This window comes from Cucumis melo, chromosome 7 (assembly GCF_025177605.1).
Source record: "Cucumis melo cultivar AY chromosome 7, USDA_Cmelo_AY_1.0, whole genome shotgun sequence".
NCBI lineage: Eukaryota > Viridiplantae > Streptophyta > Magnoliopsida > Cucurbitales > Cucurbitaceae > Cucumis > Cucumis melo.
Window position 1 is genome coordinate 27256702 of NC_066863.1, and position 19870 is coordinate 27276571.

At 32.9% G+C, this 19870-nt stretch overlaps 4 protein-coding genes across 6 annotated transcripts; 2 read left to right on the forward strand and 2 right to left on the reverse strand.

Moving 5' to 3' along the window:
• The first annotated feature begins 1380 nt into the window (after positions 1–1380).
• LOC103494534 (15-cis-zeta-carotene isomerase, chloroplastic) lies at positions 1381–4319 on the forward strand. Its single transcript, XM_008455752.3, has 4 exons — positions 1381–2055; positions 2655–2801; positions 2944–3153; positions 3834–4319. Exons 1-4 carry the CDS (start codon positions 1636–1638, stop codon positions 4167–4169), a joined length of 1113 nt encoding a protein of 370 aa, XP_008453974.2. The 5' UTR covers positions 1381–1635; the 3' UTR covers positions 4170–4319.
• Positions 4320–5363: 1044 nt separating this feature from the next.
• On the forward strand, positions 5364–8054 carry LOC103494535 (protein FAR1-RELATED SEQUENCE 5-like). The gene is made up of 3 exons (XM_008455753.3): positions 5364–5627; positions 6068–6617; positions 7563–8054. Exons 2-3 carry the CDS (start codon positions 6075–6077, stop codon positions 7785–7787), a joined length of 768 nt encoding a protein of 255 aa, XP_008453975.1. The 5' UTR covers positions 5364–5627; positions 6068–6074; the 3' UTR covers positions 7788–8054.
• Positions 8055–8678: 624 nt separating this feature from the next.
• Positions 8679–14137, reverse strand: LOC103494536 (proline--tRNA ligase, cytoplasmic). 3 transcript variants are annotated; one of them, XM_008455754.3, is made up of 13 exons: positions 13992–14137; positions 13514–13578; positions 13330–13415; positions 12801–12893; positions 12601–12717; positions 11906–12093; positions 11590–11656; positions 10856–10978; positions 10602–10754; positions 10197–10481; positions 9842–10060; positions 9262–9355; positions 8679–9157 (listed from the first exon to the last, which is right to left on the reverse strand). In XM_008455754.3, the coding sequence occupies exons 2-13, from the start codon at positions 13557–13559 to the stop codon at positions 9093–9095; spliced, it is 1536 nt and encodes a 511-aa protein (XP_008453976.1). In that variant the 5' UTR covers positions 13560–13578; positions 13992–14137; the 3' UTR covers positions 8679–9092. The 3 variants fall into 3 exon arrangements, with proteins under 3 accessions (XP_008453976.1, XP_050943270.1, XP_050943271.1); XM_051087313.1 differs by having other exon boundaries at positions 8679–9355; positions 13992–14130; XM_051087314.1 differs by lacking the exon at positions 13992–14137 and having other exon boundaries at positions 8679–9355; positions 12801–12902; positions 13514–13551.
• Positions 14138–15815: 1678 nt separating this feature from the next.
• On the reverse strand, positions 15816–17336 carry LOC103494537 (calmodulin-like protein 3). The gene has a single exon (XM_008455755.2). It carries the CDS (start codon positions 16899–16901, stop codon positions 16449–16451), a length of 453 nt encoding a protein of 150 aa, XP_008453977.1. The 5' UTR covers positions 16902–17336; the 3' UTR covers positions 15816–16448.
• Between the last annotated feature and the right edge of the window lie 2534 nt (positions 17337–19870).

Consider the following 19870-nt stretch of genomic DNA (forward strand, 5'->3'; position numbering starts at 1 on the left):
TTTTTTTGAAGCAAGTAATTGCATCTACATGTGTAATCGGTATAATTCGCATCAAGTGGTATCAGAGCCTTTGATCGACATTTCTGTTAAGGGGCCAAACGCTAAATGGTGATTAGAGACTGGGTGTACATTAGTTAAGATTATTTAGGGCCTTCTTTGTAATTTTGCTTTACTAGCTCTCTTTTTGTAATTTAGTTTAACTATTTTTATTTTATTTCTTTTCTTAGTTAGTATTTAACTATTATGATTAATAGTCACATTAGCCCATATGCTAAGCCTATATATAACGGCCAAGGCTAAAACATTGTGTATAAAAGATCGTGTAAACAAATCTAAACGATCGTGTATTAAAAGAATCTTGAAAAAAATTCTAAAGATCGTATATCCAAATCTAAACTCGTATTAGAATTGTTTAACAGAACATTTTTTGTATTTTACATAACGGGTCTTTGGGCTTTTTTCGTTTTAAGAATTGTTCTAAATATTTTGGCGTTATATTTTTTTAGAATACCATTTAAATATATTCATTTTTCTCTCCTTATTCCTTATTCCAAACACGAAATAATTATTAATCATTTCCTTTCCTTTTCATTCTACGAGATGGGGCCATACTTGTGAGTTTTGAAGTGATAGTGAGGCATGAGCAAGGAAATGGGACACAAGCTGAAAATTGATTTGTCATACTTGGATGAGTGATTAGACATGAAATAATATAAATAGAAGATATATTTGATTGGATGGATATTGACGACACAAACTAAAAAGGTGGGACAACAACATGGTGGGATCGATTGTCATAAAAAGGGAGGAAATTTGGCAAGAATGGAATGAGAGATTGAGAAAAAGAAAATGAGGAAGATGTTTAAAGCAATAGTCCTATTTGACAATTACAAATAGATCTTCTATTAATCATATCAAGATTCCAATCAATAAACCTAAACTCTTAATATAATTAACCACATCTGTAACTAAAACTCGTTAGTTCAGGAGTTTTGGTTTTTTTTTTTTTTTTTTGTCTTACCCGATAAACATCTTATTAACTATTTTTAAAGATTCAAGAAAGAAAAAAAAAAGTCCTTAAACTCAACTGTGCACGTATTAGATACTACTTTTTTTACTATTCCAAACTCTAAAACTTTAGTCATTTGACTGCTATACATTTAGTTTCCTAAATAAATAACCAAAAGAAAGATTGATATGCTCAACCAATATAAATTTATACTATCGATCTACCATTTTTAGGTATAAGTTTCGATATTTCAATGGTAAGTATTATGGAAATATATGTACAGTAAAAGAAAATTTTGAAAAAGAGATAAACAATATCCAACAAAAGTATTCTTTTCCAATCGGGCATAGTTACATGACCTTCATTCCTAAGCCGAAGATTCGATTCCATTCCAACCGCGATTGTCCCACATAAAGAAATGTTTTTCCCAAGTAATTTGCATGTAGAGAATCTTATGAGATTAGGCCTAGGCCTGCAATTTGCATATACATAATTCCATAAAATCCAAAACATCCTTTGAAGAGCACCAATTACCTCAGATTCCCTTCCGTTTTCCATTCCTCAATTCCTGATTTGCCTTCTCCCTCACTTTCCACTCACGGACTACCTCACTATTCTGTGTTCCTATGGCGGTTGCCTCCGCCACTCCCCCTTTTTCCCCTCCATACCTCTCCTCCCCTCGCCATCGCCGCCCTGATGCAATTTCCTTACGACCCTTTTCAATTTCGGCCCCCAATTGCCTTCTGCAACTTCCCCTTTCCCTCAATTCCTTACACATTTTCCGACGTCCTCGATTTGCCGCCGAGGCTTCTATTGGAGACAGGGAGAGTGGTGGGTCGACCTCTGTCTCCGACGACGAGGGCCTTGTCGGCGAGGACGCTGCTGTTTTTGATCTTTCCGAGCAGAAATTAACTTCGTGGGTTTATTTCACTGTGATTTTGGGGGTTGTTTTGTTCGTGTTGAATGTTGTTTGGATTGATAACTCTGCTGGGGGTGTTGGGAAGGCCTTTCTGGATGCTGTTTCTGGAATTTCGGATAGTCATGAGGTTCTCTTTTTCTGTGTTACTTCGTTTTGTTTAATTTGATTCACCTTTTGAGATGAAGCCTGTATAGAAATAGTTCCATTGCCATAGAAGCAGTCTTCATAGTAATTACTGTTTTATAGTTTATATATAGTGTTTCTTTCAGTTGATTTTTACTTGTTGGTTTCGTTGCTAAGACTTTTAGAAAGTTTCATTTTGTCCTTACTTTTAGTAAACTTCTAATGAATGATGCATGTAGAAGTTCTAAAGTTGTATTCATTTGTAGCATTTTTGGGCTGTCTTGTGATATGTGGAATATTTCCAATTCAGTTAGTAAAATATGTCCATAACTCACGATTTTGATAGAAAATTTTTGATACATCGGATTTGTATTGAAACTACGATCTAATTTGAACAAGATCTATTTTATAGGTTGTACATCTGTGTCTTTGAGTTCTAAAGGATTGTATTGAAACTGATTAAGGTCTTGTATGTCTTTTGTTTATGAATGATTGGGGTGGATGAACATGGCATAATGATTATATTGCTCATGGTTTAATGTTGAATGAAACTCACTTGATTCTATGATTATGAATCTAAGTCTTGAAACTTCTCTTCCGCAGGTTGTGATGTTGCTCCTCACACTCATTTTTGCCATTGTCCATAGTGGTTTGGCCAGTCTCCGAGATCAGGGCGAGAAGCTTGTTGGGGAACGAGCTTTTCGGGTTTTGTTTGCTGGAGTTTCTCTGCCATTGGCTGTTAGCACTGTGGTAGGTACCTTACCGCTTCATTTCCCTTGAACTTGATCCAGTAAATGCAATGTTCTTGAAATTTTCTGAGTACCTATTATTCATATAAGTTTTCTGAATGCACACACATATTGACTTGTTTACACTGAGGAATTGTATTCAGGTGTATTTCATTAACCATCGATACGATGGAGTACAGTTATGGCAGCTCCAAAGCGTTCCCGGACTGCATCAACTTGTGTGGCTCAGCTCGTTTGTCTCCTTCTTCTTTCTCTATCCTTCAACTTTTAATCTGCTGGAGGTTGCAGCAGTTGATAAACCAAAAATGCACCTTTGGGAAACAGGCATCATTAGAATAACTAGGCATCCACAGGTATGTTTGTGATTCATTATCTTCAATGTTCATTTCATTTCATTACAATATCCGGGTTCTATTGCTGAGTAGTACTTGTATGCAGCTTAGGTTGCACCATCTCCATGGCATGACTGTCAATTAAAAATAAAAAAGTAAAATATAGGACAGTTATCGTTTTTAAAAAGCAAATTTGTCACGTGGCAACTTGTGATTTGGACTTGGGTGGGTTGCACAAGATAGTTGCAACCTAGGATGCTCCCAGCTATTTTTCCTTATTGATGCTACTTTGGTGGCTTCGACTTGAATTCATTGATGAACTTGAGTTTTCATTGACCTGTTAGATCAATTGGACAAAATTTTGTGTACCACTTGAAATCCATGTCTCATAGACAAATTTCTTATGTCAAGTATCCTCAAATAGTAGGGTCGAACAATAAATTAACCGAATGAAAGCTTAGAGACCAAAATATAGGATTTAAAACCAAATCTACGAGTCTTTTTTCAAAAGTCACATTTGGTCTTCTAGAATAACACGAGAGAAGATGAAATCCAATTTCGCCCCTATCTGTTTCATGATAAGATATTGATATTTCATGAGGGAAGGTCAAGAAAGACCACCAACCATGAAAAGTCATTTTCTATATATACAAAAAAAAAAAAAAAAAAGCTGACCTAGCAAATCCTGGTTCTTTTTGAAGATGGTTGGACAGGTGATATGGTGTCTTGCTCACACAATCTGGATTGGGAACTCTGTTGCAGTAGCAGCTTCCATCGGTTTGATAGGACATCATCTGTTCGGTGTATGGAACGGGGACAGGAGGCTAGCCAAGCGATATGGGGTAGATTTTGAAGCCGTGAAAAGGCGAACGAGCATCATCCCATTCGCTGCCATTGTGGATGGTCGTCAAAAGTTGCCCGACGATTACTACAAGGAGTTCCTTCGCTTGCCATATCTATCAATCACTGCACTAACAATAGGAGCTTACCTTGCTCACCCTCTTATGCAAGTTGCGAGTTTCAGGCTTCATTGGTAACTCTATTTCTATGCAGCTAACTCTGCTGTTGTATCATAAATACTCAAATATATCATCATAGAGAATACGGAAATGTGAGCCTATAGTCATAGCCTTATTTATTACAAAGTTATGAAATAAAAATCATAAAACCTTGTGAATTTATAAAAATGCCCCTTAAAGAAAAATTATTCGATGGGCCCTAAAATATGCTTAAATCGTAATAACAGCAGGATGTAATAACGGTTGGATGTAGATTAAGTAATTTCTTTGTTCTTAATAACCAACGGATATACATTAACAATCACATTCTATATCCATTGGTGAAAATTTATCAATTACGTTGTGATGGCTTCAACGAATAATTTCTGACCCTTTTTTCTAATACACTGACCAATCACTTTTTCTGTATATATATATATATGTGTATAGTTTTGTGTTCTTAAAGGTTCAAATTTAGTTTCCTCTTAAGAAACAAAAAATGGGATCAGAAGTATTTTTAACCTAATTAAAGCACTTTTAGTACCCTAAATCTACTAAATTTAGCTTCCTTTTAAGTTTAAAATCCTACTCTAAAACTACTAAATTTGGCCTCCTGTAAGTTTGAAATTTAGGATTTTTTATAATGGAACCAAATCATGTATGAGAGGTTGATTTAAAATGAAATCAATTAAAAGTAGGGGTTTAAAAAAGAGGCATTTTTAAAAATAGCAAAATGAATTAAAATATTTACAAACTATAGCAAAATTTTGGATTCTATCAATAATAGAAATCATAAAAATCTAAAATTTTGATATATGTTGCAAATATTTGGTTAAATTTATCATTTTTAGCTATTTTCTCTTAATAAACGTAAAATATCTACCTAATAATTTAAATTTTTTTATAACTGTTTCAAATCATACAGATTAATACTTCTTTTTTGCATGGATATTATATTTAGGCATGAGAAATCAAACTCTAACAATGAGATTTATAGTACATAACTTTATAAACACCGAAATGTACATAATTTTATAAACAATATATCAGTTGAGTTATGTTGATTTTTTCAATAATACTTAAAAATACAAACTATTGAAGACCAAAAAATTACTAGAAAAAGAAAAACTCATTATACTTTTTTCGTAAAATTATAAATAGTTTGTCTATGTTACTTTTTTTACCGTTTGGCTCTCAAATAAGAAATATTAAAAAAAAAAAAAAAAAAAAAAAAAAAAGAAATTTTAGTAAAAGAGGAGAGGAAATGGAAGCAAAGGCTCCGTAATTTCCCTCAAACTGACACTGAACAGAACCACTCGTTCACTCTCACCTTTCCCTTCTTCCCGCCGTTCAATCAACTGCTTCCTCCGGCGATCTTCTTACCCCATCAACCTCCGGCCTCCACGGCCGCAAAGCTTCAAGATTTCCTCACTCATTCGTCCATCATGCACTTTCTGTTCTAGGGTTTCTTTCCTTTCCCCCCTTCTCTGTTTCCTGGTGAGTGACTTCACTGATTCTCCTCTCATTGTTTTGTTTGTTTCTCTCCACAATGCCTTGATTTCTGCCAACGTTAAATGGTCTCCCCATGTTCGTAACGCTCTTGTAGAAGTACGTTTTGGGGTCCAATTCGTCATCAGGTCTCGCTTTACTATGCCCAATTTTGCGGAATGTTATCCAATTTTGTCTCTTTTTGAACTTTATTCTCACTTCTCTTGGGCAATGTGCGTCTGTGGTGGGGTGGGAAATGTCGACAAAACCTTCTCCCGGTAGTTTTATGTCTTGGAATTTCAATCTTTTCTTCATTTCTTGTAACTTTTGATGGGTTGTTGAGATAGAACATTGAGGCATTTGATATTTGTGGAGCTGCTGTGTATAATTCATTCATATAGTTCGTTTACCCCTTCCTGCTGCTTCCATTGACTTATATACTTCTGTAGGAGAGTAATGGACTGCCAATCCAGTCACACATTTGATTCAGATGAAAGTGATATTGATATTCAGACTGAAATTTATGAGAAGGGTGGGAGTATAGATGATATTCGTAATGACTTGGACTTTTGCTTGCGTGACGATGATAAGGTAGCAGAACAATCTGTTGTTGATTTCCCTATGGATGGAGTAGAACCATACATAGGTATGGAGTTCAGTTCTAGAGATGAAGCTAGAGAATTCTATGTTAATTATGGTAGGCGTGTTGGATTCACCGTACGAATACATCATAATCGTCGTTCCCGTGTAAACAATCAGGTGATTGGTCAGGATTTTGTCTGCTCAAAAGAAGGATTTCGTGCTAAGAAGTATGTATGCAGAAAAGACAGGATACTTCCAGCACCACCAATTACTCGAGAGGGATGTCAAGCAATGATGAGATTAGCTTTAAGGGATGGAGGGAAGTGGGCTGTCACTAAATTTGTTAAAGATCATAATCATCTGTTACTGAGTCCTAGTAAAGTCCCATGGAAAGGATCTGGAAAAAACTTGAGCGAGGTATGTTTTAGACTTGTTTGTTTTAATAACTAATATACTCCCCCATATGCATTTCTATGGACTATTGCCTGTCTTGTTATAATTCAGGGTGTATTGGTTTTGTTTCCTATCTTGTTGGTTATCAAACTTGCTTTATCATGACCTTACTTGAACAAGATTTGTCAATAGGTTATACAACTATGTCATTGAGTTCAAGCTTTGCTTTCTCAGTTTGCTATAGAAAACTATTAAATCATCAAACCGTAGAATCGAACTTTTGGTTTGACAATTGTCTTTTGTGTAGAAAGAAAAGGCATTGAGGACCTTTTGGTTCTTACTCCCTTTTTCCAAAATTGGGTTTTTTTTTTTAAATTCAGTTGTGGTCAACGCTACTACAACTGCGAGATGTAGAATGAATAATTGAAATTCTAGTTTGTATTCCTTTCCCTTTAAGTGGTAGAGTTTCTTTAATCATCAATTTTATGTTGTGTATTCTATAATACTGCCATCGTCACTCGTCGGTTGGTTATTGTAATATAAAATATCAATTTTTGGGTCCGTCAGTAACGTTTTATCAAGGATCTTACATCTTCTGAAATATTTCGTGTCGAGAGGAAGCCATCTCTAGTCTATTCCCATGGTTTTGCCATAGTTTGACAGCATTATCCATTCATCTAATTGTCTACCCAAAACCCCATCTTTATCTTAAATGGATCTTCAGTTTATGTTTCTATATCTAGCATGCAGTCGAACGAGTTTACTATTCTACCTTTTGACTATTGGTAAGAATTAACCTTCCATCTTTTCAGTTTGAATGGTTATGATTCTTCATTTTCTTCATATCCGGAATTCTTATTTGAAAGCATTAGTGTAACCACTCTCCTGAAGCCTTTAGCTTTTATCATCTTTTAGAAACTCATAGAATTGATTGGTTGGCATCGGGCATGTGCGCTTGTTCTTTTGCAGGATGAAAAGGATAAGCGGATTCGAGACTTATCTCTGGAGTTGTACAATGAGAGGCAGAAATATAAGAGAAAATGTGCTGCATATGAAGAACAATTGAAAACAATTCTGAAGGAGTTGGAAATGCACACAGAATGTATATCAAACAAAGTTGCAGAAGTAGTAAAAAGCATTAGAGAAGTTGAGGAGGAAGAAGAATCAAAAGGTTTGAATGAAAGGTGGATTTAAATAATCACAACTGCACTAACTTATCATATATCATATCTTAGGTATGGTTTTGAAGCTTGCATCATTATTTTTTTGGTATCCAAAATTTAACTCTCATTGTAGATGGATAATGACTTCTTTGAGAAGCATTTTAGTGTATAAAGTATTTATCCATATGGCATGCTGCTTGACATCTAGAAACTTGTCTGACCTGGCAATGACGTGGATTTTGTCATACTAGATATAATCGTATCTATTAAAAGGAGACAAAAGGTATCTTTGGTAACACTTTTTTGCTGTCTGTTGTTTTTCTTTAATTCTTTTTCTCATTCTTGCTTTTCAAATGGAAATGAAATCGTGTTTGGTAATATTTAAATTGAAGAATATTTCGTAATGTTGAAACTTAAATATTCCAAAATTATTGTTGTACATTTAAATTATACTTTGGTGTCTGAAATATTATTCTGTATTAGAACGTTCCGGGGGTTTTTTTCTCCCTTTAAATGAGAAATAGGTTGGTTGATGATTATCCATTTAAACATATAGTTTTTTTAAGATCAAACATTAGATTTGTTTGAGATTTTTTTTTTCCATAAAAGGGATTAAATCCTACATAAAACATGTTTGACTCGGGCATGTTTGAGAGATTTAAATGTAACTTTCATATCAAAATTAATTTCGAATAATTAAAAGTGTGTTACAATTGATATCGATAACAACAAAAGAAATTTTGACCATTTTTAGAATCACTTTCGATTTTCTATTAACTCTTTGATAAATGTGTTAACCATTTGATCTCATTGAAATGCAATAGACAAATCGGAAGTCGCAAATAACTTATTGGAGATGGAATGGAAATTGCTACCTTTTAGTGACATTAGGGTTTTTTTTTCATCTAAGTTGACACGATACTGCATTGAAAATCATATTATATTTATGAGTTTGACAAGTCAAGTAAGTTCAATTGATGCTCACAAAATGCTTTCCTTGCTTGAATTATTCAAGCCAACAAAATCCAACTATCCACTTAAACAGAACATGCCCTTACCTCCAAATATACTTTAGAAAGAAAAAAAAAAGTTTTGAAAGCAAAACCCAGAAATTTTCAAAAAGAATAAATCCAAGCATGCAAACAAAGTAAAGTGTTCTATAGTTAACTCTTGCTAACTGAATGCTTTTTTCTTCATCGTGTAAGAGTGCCTCCTCTTAGAAGTACTGATGAACTCGGAATTAACTGAATTGAATGCCCCTCTATTCAAGAACTCTCGAAAGCTGACTTCTTGACGTATCCAATGGCAACATAGGATATAAACATGAGCTGATAGCTTAGTAGCTTCGGCCCCAATAGCTCCATTTTTTTGCAGGTTTTCCAGATGCAAAGCATTTGGTACCTGAGCCAAAACATCAACACGGTAAATTCAAGGAAACCAAAAAGCGTTGCTAACAAATTGCCCAATAACATTAGAAAGAAAGGATTTGGACAGAAATTTAGTACCTTCTGGAAGAGCGGGCTGGTCGAACGGAGAACATAAGGTTTTAGCTGCTCCCATCTCACCCTTGGTCCTTGTTTTCACATCCTTCTCAACCTCCTGGAGGAGCATAACAATGAAAGCATTTTTTAGAGAAAAAGGAACATCAGTAAATGATAAAAGGTTGGCTAGAACAAATATATTTTTCAGAACACTTCGTCCAATTTACTCAACATACTAACACAAACTTCAATAGAAACTAAAGACTTGAAAATGCATTTACTTGCCAGTGATCATTACAGTTCAAAATATGGAAATATTATATAAAGCTCCACCAGCCAAGACAAGCGGCAAACTCTTCCTAACAATGACAACAAGCTCAACAAAAAACAAGTTTTAACTCCAAACCAGGATTTTAATGTTTATTCTGCAAATAGATTTCAGCATATGGAAGTGTATAGAGAACTTGGAGGGAAAAAAGATTCATCATAATGAAATAAAATAAAATTATGTTGACCTCATGATGATAAATCAGAAAAGTAGCCAGTCCTCCATTATAAACAACACAAGTAGAATCAAAATAGCAAGAAGAAACACTGAAGATACCTCTTCATCACACCATGGAGCCAATATCATTTTCTTCTGACTGAGGGCTTCAGTAAACTCCTCCCATGTATTAATAACTTGAATGCATGTATCTCGTTTTACTTTTGCCGCATCAAACAGGCTTTGTTGAATACTTTCTAGCAATTCTTTCACTTGTTCTACCAACGAATCCCTGGGTATGTCTTTTTTTGCCGAATTATCACGGCGAACAGCACGCACCTAAAGTTAAAGTATAACAATAAATTAGCACTATGTATTAACATAAACCAAGCCTTAACAGTTATAATGTGTTAGCGAGAGGAAAGTAGTATTTCAATGGCGTGGAAAAACAACATCGATAGACAAAATAGGTAACCTGATTGTTTGCTAAGTCCTTTGGTCCTATTTCAATCCTGAGTGGAACGCCTTTCATTTCCCAGTGAGAGTACTTCCATCCAGGAGAATAATTATCCCTAGAGTCTACCTCTGCACGAATACCTGCGTCTGTCAATGTATCCAAAGTGGCAGAACAAGCATCAAAAATTCCTTGAGTGTCTGCATCTTTGTAAGGTACAGGGACTATAATAACTTGAACCGACGCAACTTTAGGAGGCAGCACCAATCCTTTGTCATCCCCATGAACCATAACCATCACACCAATCTGCAAAAATTTGTAAATACTAGATTAACCAGCGTACATATTCACTCTAACAAGTTACTTAAGGGCTATGCAAATGCATGTATCAAAAAATATGCTCTATCTTATCCAAAAAAATCATACCGTTCTAGTACTATAGGCCCAAGAATTTTGCCAGACCATAGCTTTCTCCCCCTTATCGTTTTCAAAGTTGATTTCAAACATTTTTGCAAAATTTTGACCCAAACAATGTGAAGTAGCACCCTGAATTCCACGGCCAGTGTTGGGGATAAATGCCTGCATATCACATATGATGAAATGGTTTTATACAACGTAAACCAGCAAAAGATACCAATTCACCATGATGAAAATAGTCATAGCATTTAGTCAACTTATACCTCAACGCTTGTGGTGTAAAGACCGCCAGCAAACTTCTCCATCTCACTCTTCTTGCCCTTGATAACAGGAATCGCCAGGTACTCCTCATATATCCGTCTATACAATTCCAATATCTCAAGAACCTGAAACAAAAGCAACCTATAAATAATGTCCACAGACTACAGTTACACAAAGAACTGCATATTTTCACAAAATTGAAGGGTATTCTAGTAGTCTCCCTTGGATACGTTAAGAATAAGATGGATATTTATATTCTTTCAATTATTCACGTGATTTTGTTTTCCACCCAGAGAAAAAGGAGCAGACAGAAAGAGATTAGAAGCATAATAGCTATTATCCTATTAGTTGATCCATGCACAACGAAACATGGTTTTGTTGTGCCCAAAATCAATTAATAAAATATAATGCATTGCTAAAAATAACATCTCGTGAATTCACTACCAAACTCCAATCTAAAAAAATCCAGTTTTGACTGTTAAAAGTTATCTAATAGCATTAACGATATAAAATATAAGTTTTACAAGAAAACTAATATCTAACTAGCCCCATATGCTTTCCAACTAAAGAAAATTCATCCTCGGGTTCAAAGCACCCCAGGATGATCACTTGAAGAACTTAGTGCTACCAATTAGGACCCCACTTGTTCTTTTTGCTTCCAATGAAAGCTTGCATATCTGAAACCCCAAATTTGCTCGGGATAAGAAAATTTATAAATCATAATTTAAAATTCTACCTCTGTATCTGCTTCATCCTTAGTAGCAAAAGCAGTATGCCCTTCCTGCCAAAGGAACTCACGACTCCTGAAGTCAATAGTTCAAAAAAAATCAGATGTTTCCATCAAATGGTTGAAAAGAATTTCAAGACAATGAAAGTGCTTAAAATTTTCTGAGGTTCAAGAAGACTACACTGCCTTATACAAATAAGAGGCGTTAATTAGGAACATTGAACATATTACATAAAAGATCTAACTGTCAACAGGCCCAACGTAATCCATCACCATAGTGAAAAGAAAAGGAACAAAAAAAATAAGCACAAGCATGAGTAATTGCCTAATAAATGGTGTGGGATGGCTGAACTCCCATCTCACAACATTGCACCACTGGTTAAGTTTCAAAGGCAAGTCACGGTGGCCTCTGATCCACTTAGAATAGTATGGATACATAACAGTCTCACTTGTAGGGCGAATTGCAATGGGCACTTCCAAGTCAGACTCCCCAGATTTTGTCACCCAAGCAACCTTCAAATAAATGCCAAGTATCAAATTGTCAGTACTAAACCACAATGGCACCTTTATCAACATAAAAATAAAAAATGAAAGAACAGAACATAAGAAATGAAAAGACTTCTTAGAAACAAAAATAAGAATATAAGAAAGATTACTCATCATTACATAAATTCTTAATGAACTGCTAAAAGGGAGAAGAGGGCGGGTCTTCAAAATCTTATAAAAAAAGTACATCTAAAGCAATAGAAGTTCATCGCTTGAGCTAAAGCAACTGAACATTCTAAACATAAAGAAGATTGAGACGACATTCATAAGCCAACGACCATGACAACTATACTATCACTTTACTAGTATATTGTGCCAACAACAAAGATGTAAGCATATCAAAGTTCATCATATAAATGAAACAATCATATCTCATACATAAATAATTAAAACAAACAAACAAACAAAAAGATAATAAGCATTTCAAATTCAAATGGAAAGTTTCTCTATTGTTGCTTATATATAAAACATCACCTCAGGAGCAAAACCTTCAATATGATCTTTCTCTCTTTGTAAGACGCCAGGAGATACAAAAAGTGGAAAATAACAGTTCTTGATTTTCATTTTCTTGATTTCTGCATCAAAAAATACCTGCACCGATGAAAAATTAAACCTTCGAACTTCAGAAAAAGAACAGATTGTAAAATGAACAATATAAAGAGTAGCATCCTTACTTGCATAGTCTCCCAGATAGATATTGCCCACGGCCTTAGTATATAGCAGCCAGAGATATCATAATACTCGATCATTTCTCCACTGACAACCACCTAGACAAACTAGAAGAAGAACTATTCAAGTCACCGAAAAGAACCCGTTCATAATATTAATGGGGACTGGGGAGCTTCATCTAAGAAGACATCTTAATAGAATTATTCCATTGATCAATGGCATTTTACAAAGTAGCATAGAAGTTCTAAAAATCAATAAACCTTGAGAATTAAAAAATACATTTCTCTCCAAAAAGTTACAGGAAAACGGTTCAAATCCTGTCAAATTCAAGTGTCACGAGGGGAAAAAAACCCAACTCATACAATTAATTCTACTCATGGTTTAAGGCATGTATTGACAGCCTAGGAGTGAAACTACAAAATCTACGTTCACAACGACAGCTATCAAACAACATTATCAAACTCACACGAATTTTAAAAAACACAAAAAGTCATTTTGCAATGAAGAAAACAAAAACCACGCAAGAAACAGCACCTCAGAATACCACTCTCCAAAGTTCTCATCTTTCTTATTAGTGAGACCTAAACCAGTCTCTTTCTTCACCTCCTTCTTTTTGCCACCTGCCCAATAAGCAACAAAGAATTAGCAAACACGAACCAAACAAGGGAATAGGAGACAGTTACACAAACAAGTACCGTATTAAAGAAACAATATTTACCAGCTTTTTGATTAGTAGCAGAGCTACCAGGCTTAGGACCAGCCATGGTTTTCAGTTTTTAACTTCTGCAAAAGAACCCATGTCAATTAACTGGGCACTGAGAAAAGTTATCACAATCTATCATGTAAGAATGAGCAGAACAAAAGAAGGGATCCAAGTCAACCCTATGGAACCCGAAATGGGTTGAATTCAATTGCCAAAATTTCCCACAAATGCCACAAAATAAACCCACCCCATGAAAGATTTTTATGTAAAAAAGTGAAAATAGCATTCAGCATCGATATAATTCCCAGAAACACATGGGTAAAGACATAAAAAGAATATTAATTTGTAGAGGTTCAGAATAATAAAATTAAAGTGAAGATAAGAAGGAGCGTTGAAGAGTTAAACAAGACACTGTATCTGCACCATAGTTGAGAACAAAAGAAAAGAGAGAGTGTGGGAATTGAAGGGAGAAAAGAGGTGTAAGAAGCTTTACAATGGATGGATCTCTGCGATTTGGATGAAAAGGCGGCTGGGAGGAGGCGCGGACAGTGATGAAAAATGCGAGAAGAAGATTGAGGGTGGAGCTCAGAGACACAGGGCAGAGATGGCTTTGACCAATGACATTCCATTGCGTCTTTGATTTTTGGGCTGGGCCTCACTTTCCCCGCCACCTTCTTGGAAGCTTAAAAATATGGGCTTTCTAGAACTGTATTGCTATATTTCCAAATATATATATATACATACAAAAATTTATCGATTCTGATTTATCATGGTAGAGTTTGAGTGACGGATTTAAATTTTTCTATATCTATGTATTTTTTCTATTGTATTATATTATATACCATGATTCTTTGATCCTTACATGTATAACGTATACACTTTTAACTTTGATTTTTCACTAAATAGTCATTTGAGTTGGACGTTCATGTGTGTATTAATTAATTTAAAATAGTTATGAAGTAAAATTTAAAAAGATTGATAGGATGCAAAATAGTGAAACATAATTATATTAAAGGTTTTAATTAGTCGATAGATATTAATAATAAAGACTAAAGTGATTATTTAGCGGAAAAAAAAAACCTAGAATAGTCAATTTTGAGACCCAAATATAAAGAATAGTAACAAAACCCTAACCTTTAACTCGAAGGTATAAAATCAATATTTTAAAATATAGGGACTAATCTTTAAACATATAAGGATTAATATGAAATCAAACAAAACTATAAAATTTTAAAATTTATAGACCATATTGAAACTAAATCGAAAATTAAGAATTTAAAAGTCATTTTTTCGGCCTATTCTTAAAGAAACAAACTTTTTAACAATATGAAACAAATATCAATTCACTTTTCGAGTGAAAACATATAAGTAATCGACGTGAAACAAAATTTAATACTATATTATCATTTAAATTGTTCCCACCTCGCAATTTGGAAAATAACTTAATCGAACCAAACCTAATTGATATAGTTCTTATTTTTTCTTTCGAACGACCTATTCATTACATTTTGTGTAGTACACAATCAATGAGAAATGCAAAACAGTTTTGAAGGAAGAAAGGACCTCGTACATAAGTTATTGGCTCAAGTACATCCATATGCAACACTACCTTCATTATTCATTGCTTGTCATATTAAAAAGAAGTAACTTGAGAATTAAGTGAGACTCGTAGATTAAATATGTGTTAAATGTTGAATAAAAATAGTATGTATTATCATAATAAAATGAAGATAAATGTATTTATTTCATATTGGTTTTTTGCTTTTTGTTTCTCCATTTCCTTCTTTTTAAAGAGAGAAAGATAACTTGATTAGTAATCTTATGTTGCTTCTTTTCTTTCTTTCTTTGTATGTTTCACTAATAAGGTATCTTCAATTCATAATAAACAAGTCAACTTCGTAGAATAGTTATAGTTACCAAATTACTTCCATCCAAAGTTATTCTAAGGTACTTATTTCTTATAACTTTATGTTAAACATCAATCAATAAGATAAGATAACATGCAAGTGTAAGGTGCTCGTGAATGTTATTCGTTTCTTTAATTGTAAATAGATTTCATATTTTGATATTTTTTAAAACGTCCTCTATTAAAACCCATACAAAAATTGGAAGATTATATTTGAAAAAAAAAACCTTACTTTAATTTCCACTGAGTTACATAGTAGTTCTTTAAGTTTAAAGATTTAATATTTATCGTTTGTAATTTGTACCATTATTATTAACTTTTGTTCCTTTTTTTTTTTTCTTTATTGTAATTGCCAATAATTTAATTTAACATATAACAAGAAGTATCTTGTAAAAGTGCAATTAAAATAAATACTAGCCAAGATGAACACATGATTTATATATTAGAAAATAAATGAATAAATGGAAGGGAAAAAATGAACAAAAAAACATCCTTTGAAAGAGAAAACATGCAAATCTTACTGAGTTGAAAAACAAATTAATTAAAAAAGAAAAAAGAAAAAAGAAAAAAGAAAAAAAACATAATAATATTCTGTTGGTGGCCCGACCCGACCCGAACCGAACAATCAACAAAGTAATCACTATCCCCTTTCTTCCTCCTTCCGTCCCTTCCCTTTCCCCCAACAATAAAAAAATTCAAAATTACATGGAATATTCGAAAAAAATAAATAATAAAAATTTTAAACATTTTTAAATAATATGTATATATTCTCAACACGTGTCGATCCACAATACAAACACGTGGACAGATTGCACAAATAATCCATGCAACTTCGTGTGTAATTATCGAATCCTTCCTCTTCTGCCTTCATCTTCTTCTTCATCTTCTTCTTCAAGGTTTTATATACAGAACTCTAATGGAAAAACATCCTCTCTGTTTCTCTCTCTCTCATCCTCTGTTTTTTTTTTTTTTTTAATTTGGGAAATTGAAGGTTTGTGATTAAGTGAGAAAGATATATATATGTGTGTATATATATATCTATCATCAACCTAATGCACTAAATCCGCCTCCCTTCATCATTTGTTTAAACTCCTTATAATTCACCATTCCATCTCCATCCACATCCACTTTCATTATCATTTTCTTGCAATCCTCTACAGTTCTCCCTTGTTTAAGCCCCAAGGAAGCTAGAACTGACCTCAATTCGTCGACGGTGATGAATCCATCGCCATTTTGATCGAAGACATTGAAAGCTTCTCTCATATCCTCTTCCTCGTCTCGCTCGTCCATAATCGACTGATACAGCTCACCGAACTCATCAATGTCGACACATCCATCGCCATTGACGTCGATTTTCTCAATCATTTGAGTCAGATCTTTATCAGGAATGAAAATTCCCAAATTCTCCAAGGAGTCGCTTAGTTCCTTCTTGGTGATTCTGCCGTCGCCGTTGCGATCGAACATTTGGAATACTCTTCGTAGTTCCGTTGGATCCATTTGTAAAATGATTATATTATATACTGTGTTTGTGGATTGGATGAGAGATAAATCTCAGCCGGCCGGCGAAGGGCAGGAGGAGATTTGGAGTAGGTGAAAGAGAGAGAGAGGAGAAGAGAAGAGAAGAGAAGAGAAGAGAAGAGAAGGAAATTAAAAAGCGATGAGGATGGGAGGAATGTGATTTAAGGGTTTAATGGAAAGAGAGAGAGAGGAGAAGGAGGGGAATTAATGTGGAAATGGAGATTGAAAAAGGGGGAAATTCCTGAAGGAAAATGGCTGGCAATGGGGAAATTTGTATGTGGTGGAGGTTCGATTGGTTGCTGAGAAAAAATGGGAGAGAAATTAGGGCTTTGTTAAACAAAATTTTCTAAAACAGAGAGAAACTGTGAAGAAGATGAAGAAGATGAACCAACGGTTCCAATGTCCAACCCCTTTTTGAAGGACTCTTCACAAATGATTCACGCGTTATTTGCGGCATTATACTTTTTTTTTTTTTTTTTTAATTTCTATTTTTAAAAATAAATCAATATATATATATATATATATATATATATTTCTTTTTTACTCTTTTTGCGAAAAACGCGTTCTCATTATTGTTGTTTGGTGGTTTCATTTCTCACTTTAATTAAAAAAATTTGTCTAATTATGTTAAAAGACCTTAATTTGATTTTCACTTTTTAATCTCATTTTCTTGGAAATATTAGTTTTGATTTTTTAAAAATAAATTTAAATAATTCTTTATATATTTCATGAATAAAAAGTAATTATTTTCATATCATAACCAATCTATGTTTCTCTCTTTCTTCTTATTTTTACTTTGTATGTAAACACTTTTGTCTCTCATGCTAATTTTTCTTCACAGCACCTTTTCTCTTCTTGTACTCATTCTTTAATCTTTCCAACTTGAGAATATTCTTTACTTCATACATTGATAAATAGGGAATTTTCTGAATTAGCAAATATTTTATAGCTACTATTGTTTATCTATATATATATATACACACAAATCCCAGTTGTTTTCATGAATATATAATGAAAGTCTTATAGCAATATTTAAATGCTAAAAAAGGAAAAAACAATGTATAGTTTTTGTTGCCATGGACTACTTTCCATACACAAAAAGTCAGAATGATTTTGATATTATAACCATGTTTGATAGAAACCTTGATGTTTTAATTTTAGGAATTGGAAATAAAACTGTTAGGTCCATTTGGCAAATATATTTTGTTTTATGGTTTTTAGTTTTTCAAAATTAAACCAAAAAATACTCATTCTAGAGCCCTTAATTTATAGTTATGTCATATACTTCATACCAATATTTTCGATAACTAATACAAAGTTTGAAAACTAAAAAAGTATTTTTTAAAAACATGTTTTTGTTTTTACCCTCTTGGCATTTGACTAGGATTTTCTTTTTTTATCAAAGTTAGATGAAATTATTGAAAGAAATAAAAAAGATTAAAATAAAGTTAATTTCTAAAAACCAAAAATCAACTAAACTCTTAACGTTGGAAAGAAAACTTAAATATCAACGAGAATGAAATGCGAACAAATTAAGAAAATTTAAAGAATAGTTTTAGGGAAAAAAAAAACAAAAAATGCACAGAAAATGATGAGTTAATTTTTTTTTTATCTTATTAGAAAAATTGTAAAAATATAACATTTGACAAAACGTTTACACTTTAAAGAAAAATCAAATGTAATTAATTTTGTCTTTTAGTGGTTTTGTTATATAGAATGTAAACAGTTTATTAAATTTTTCTATTTTTGAAAAAGGGTAACTGCAAAAAATGACAAATTTGACAAAATATCTACAAAATATAGCAAAATTTCAGATTTTATCAATTATAGACGATGATATGGCTCTATCAATCATATTGATAGATAATAAAAAAGTTTATCAATATCTATTATTAACAAAATCCAAAATTTTGATATGTATTACAGATATTTTAATTTATTTTACTATATTTAAAAACATATCTTTTTCGAAACCCATAATACTATGGATGAAAATCACGTGGATATTCAAATAATCTTTAATCATGATATAGTGAAAACATGGGTCCATTATTAATGTTTATTTAAAATTATTATATTTAGCTGTAAAGTAAAAAAAGAAAAAAAAAAGAAACCAATAAGTAATAATAATTTTCTCATTTATTTTTAAATAAATAAAAAAGAAAATTGTGCCGTTAAGGGAAGGGGGTGTAAAGAGAAAAGACCGTTGGGACTTGGGGGGGGGGGGGCCGGCAATATAAATTTAGTTTTTTTAGTTTCTTTCTTTCTTTCTTTCTTTTTAATGCTCTCAACGGCAATATTATAATAATACTTAAATACATATATTAATCAGGTGTTGACACGTGTCCTCTTTTCAACTATACCAATTAACTTGCCGTCGCCTTTCTTTGTTTTCTTACTTACTTCCATTATCATTTTATATGATTTTATCTTTTTTTTTTTTTTAATTTATAAACTTTTTTAATACTAACGTTGGTGAGTTAGTATTAAAAAAAGTTTGCATCTTTCTGATTTGTAATTGCTGAAATACTTTAAAAAGTAATATCATTTTAGATTAAGACTTATATTTTGATGTAATGACGTTCTAATGATAGTGGAAAATTGGAAGACTTGTCTAATGAATTAGAGTAATGAGGGTGTATATATATATATATATATATATATATATATATATGAGTACCATTAAACTAGCTAGCTAATGTTAAAAAAGCGTAGTTCGACCGGCATTTATGTGTGTTGAGGATCAAAATGCATGTGGTTCACAACCATCCATCATTAATTGTATTTAAAAAAAATTCAACTAATTAAAGATATATATTATCAATCAATATGTTAGAGTTTCGAAACTTCATCAAGAATACTCACAAGTCACGTATTGTTTAATTTAAGGAAAAAACACATATATCTCTAAATATTCTAAAGAAACAACTACTCGCTCAACTTCTTGT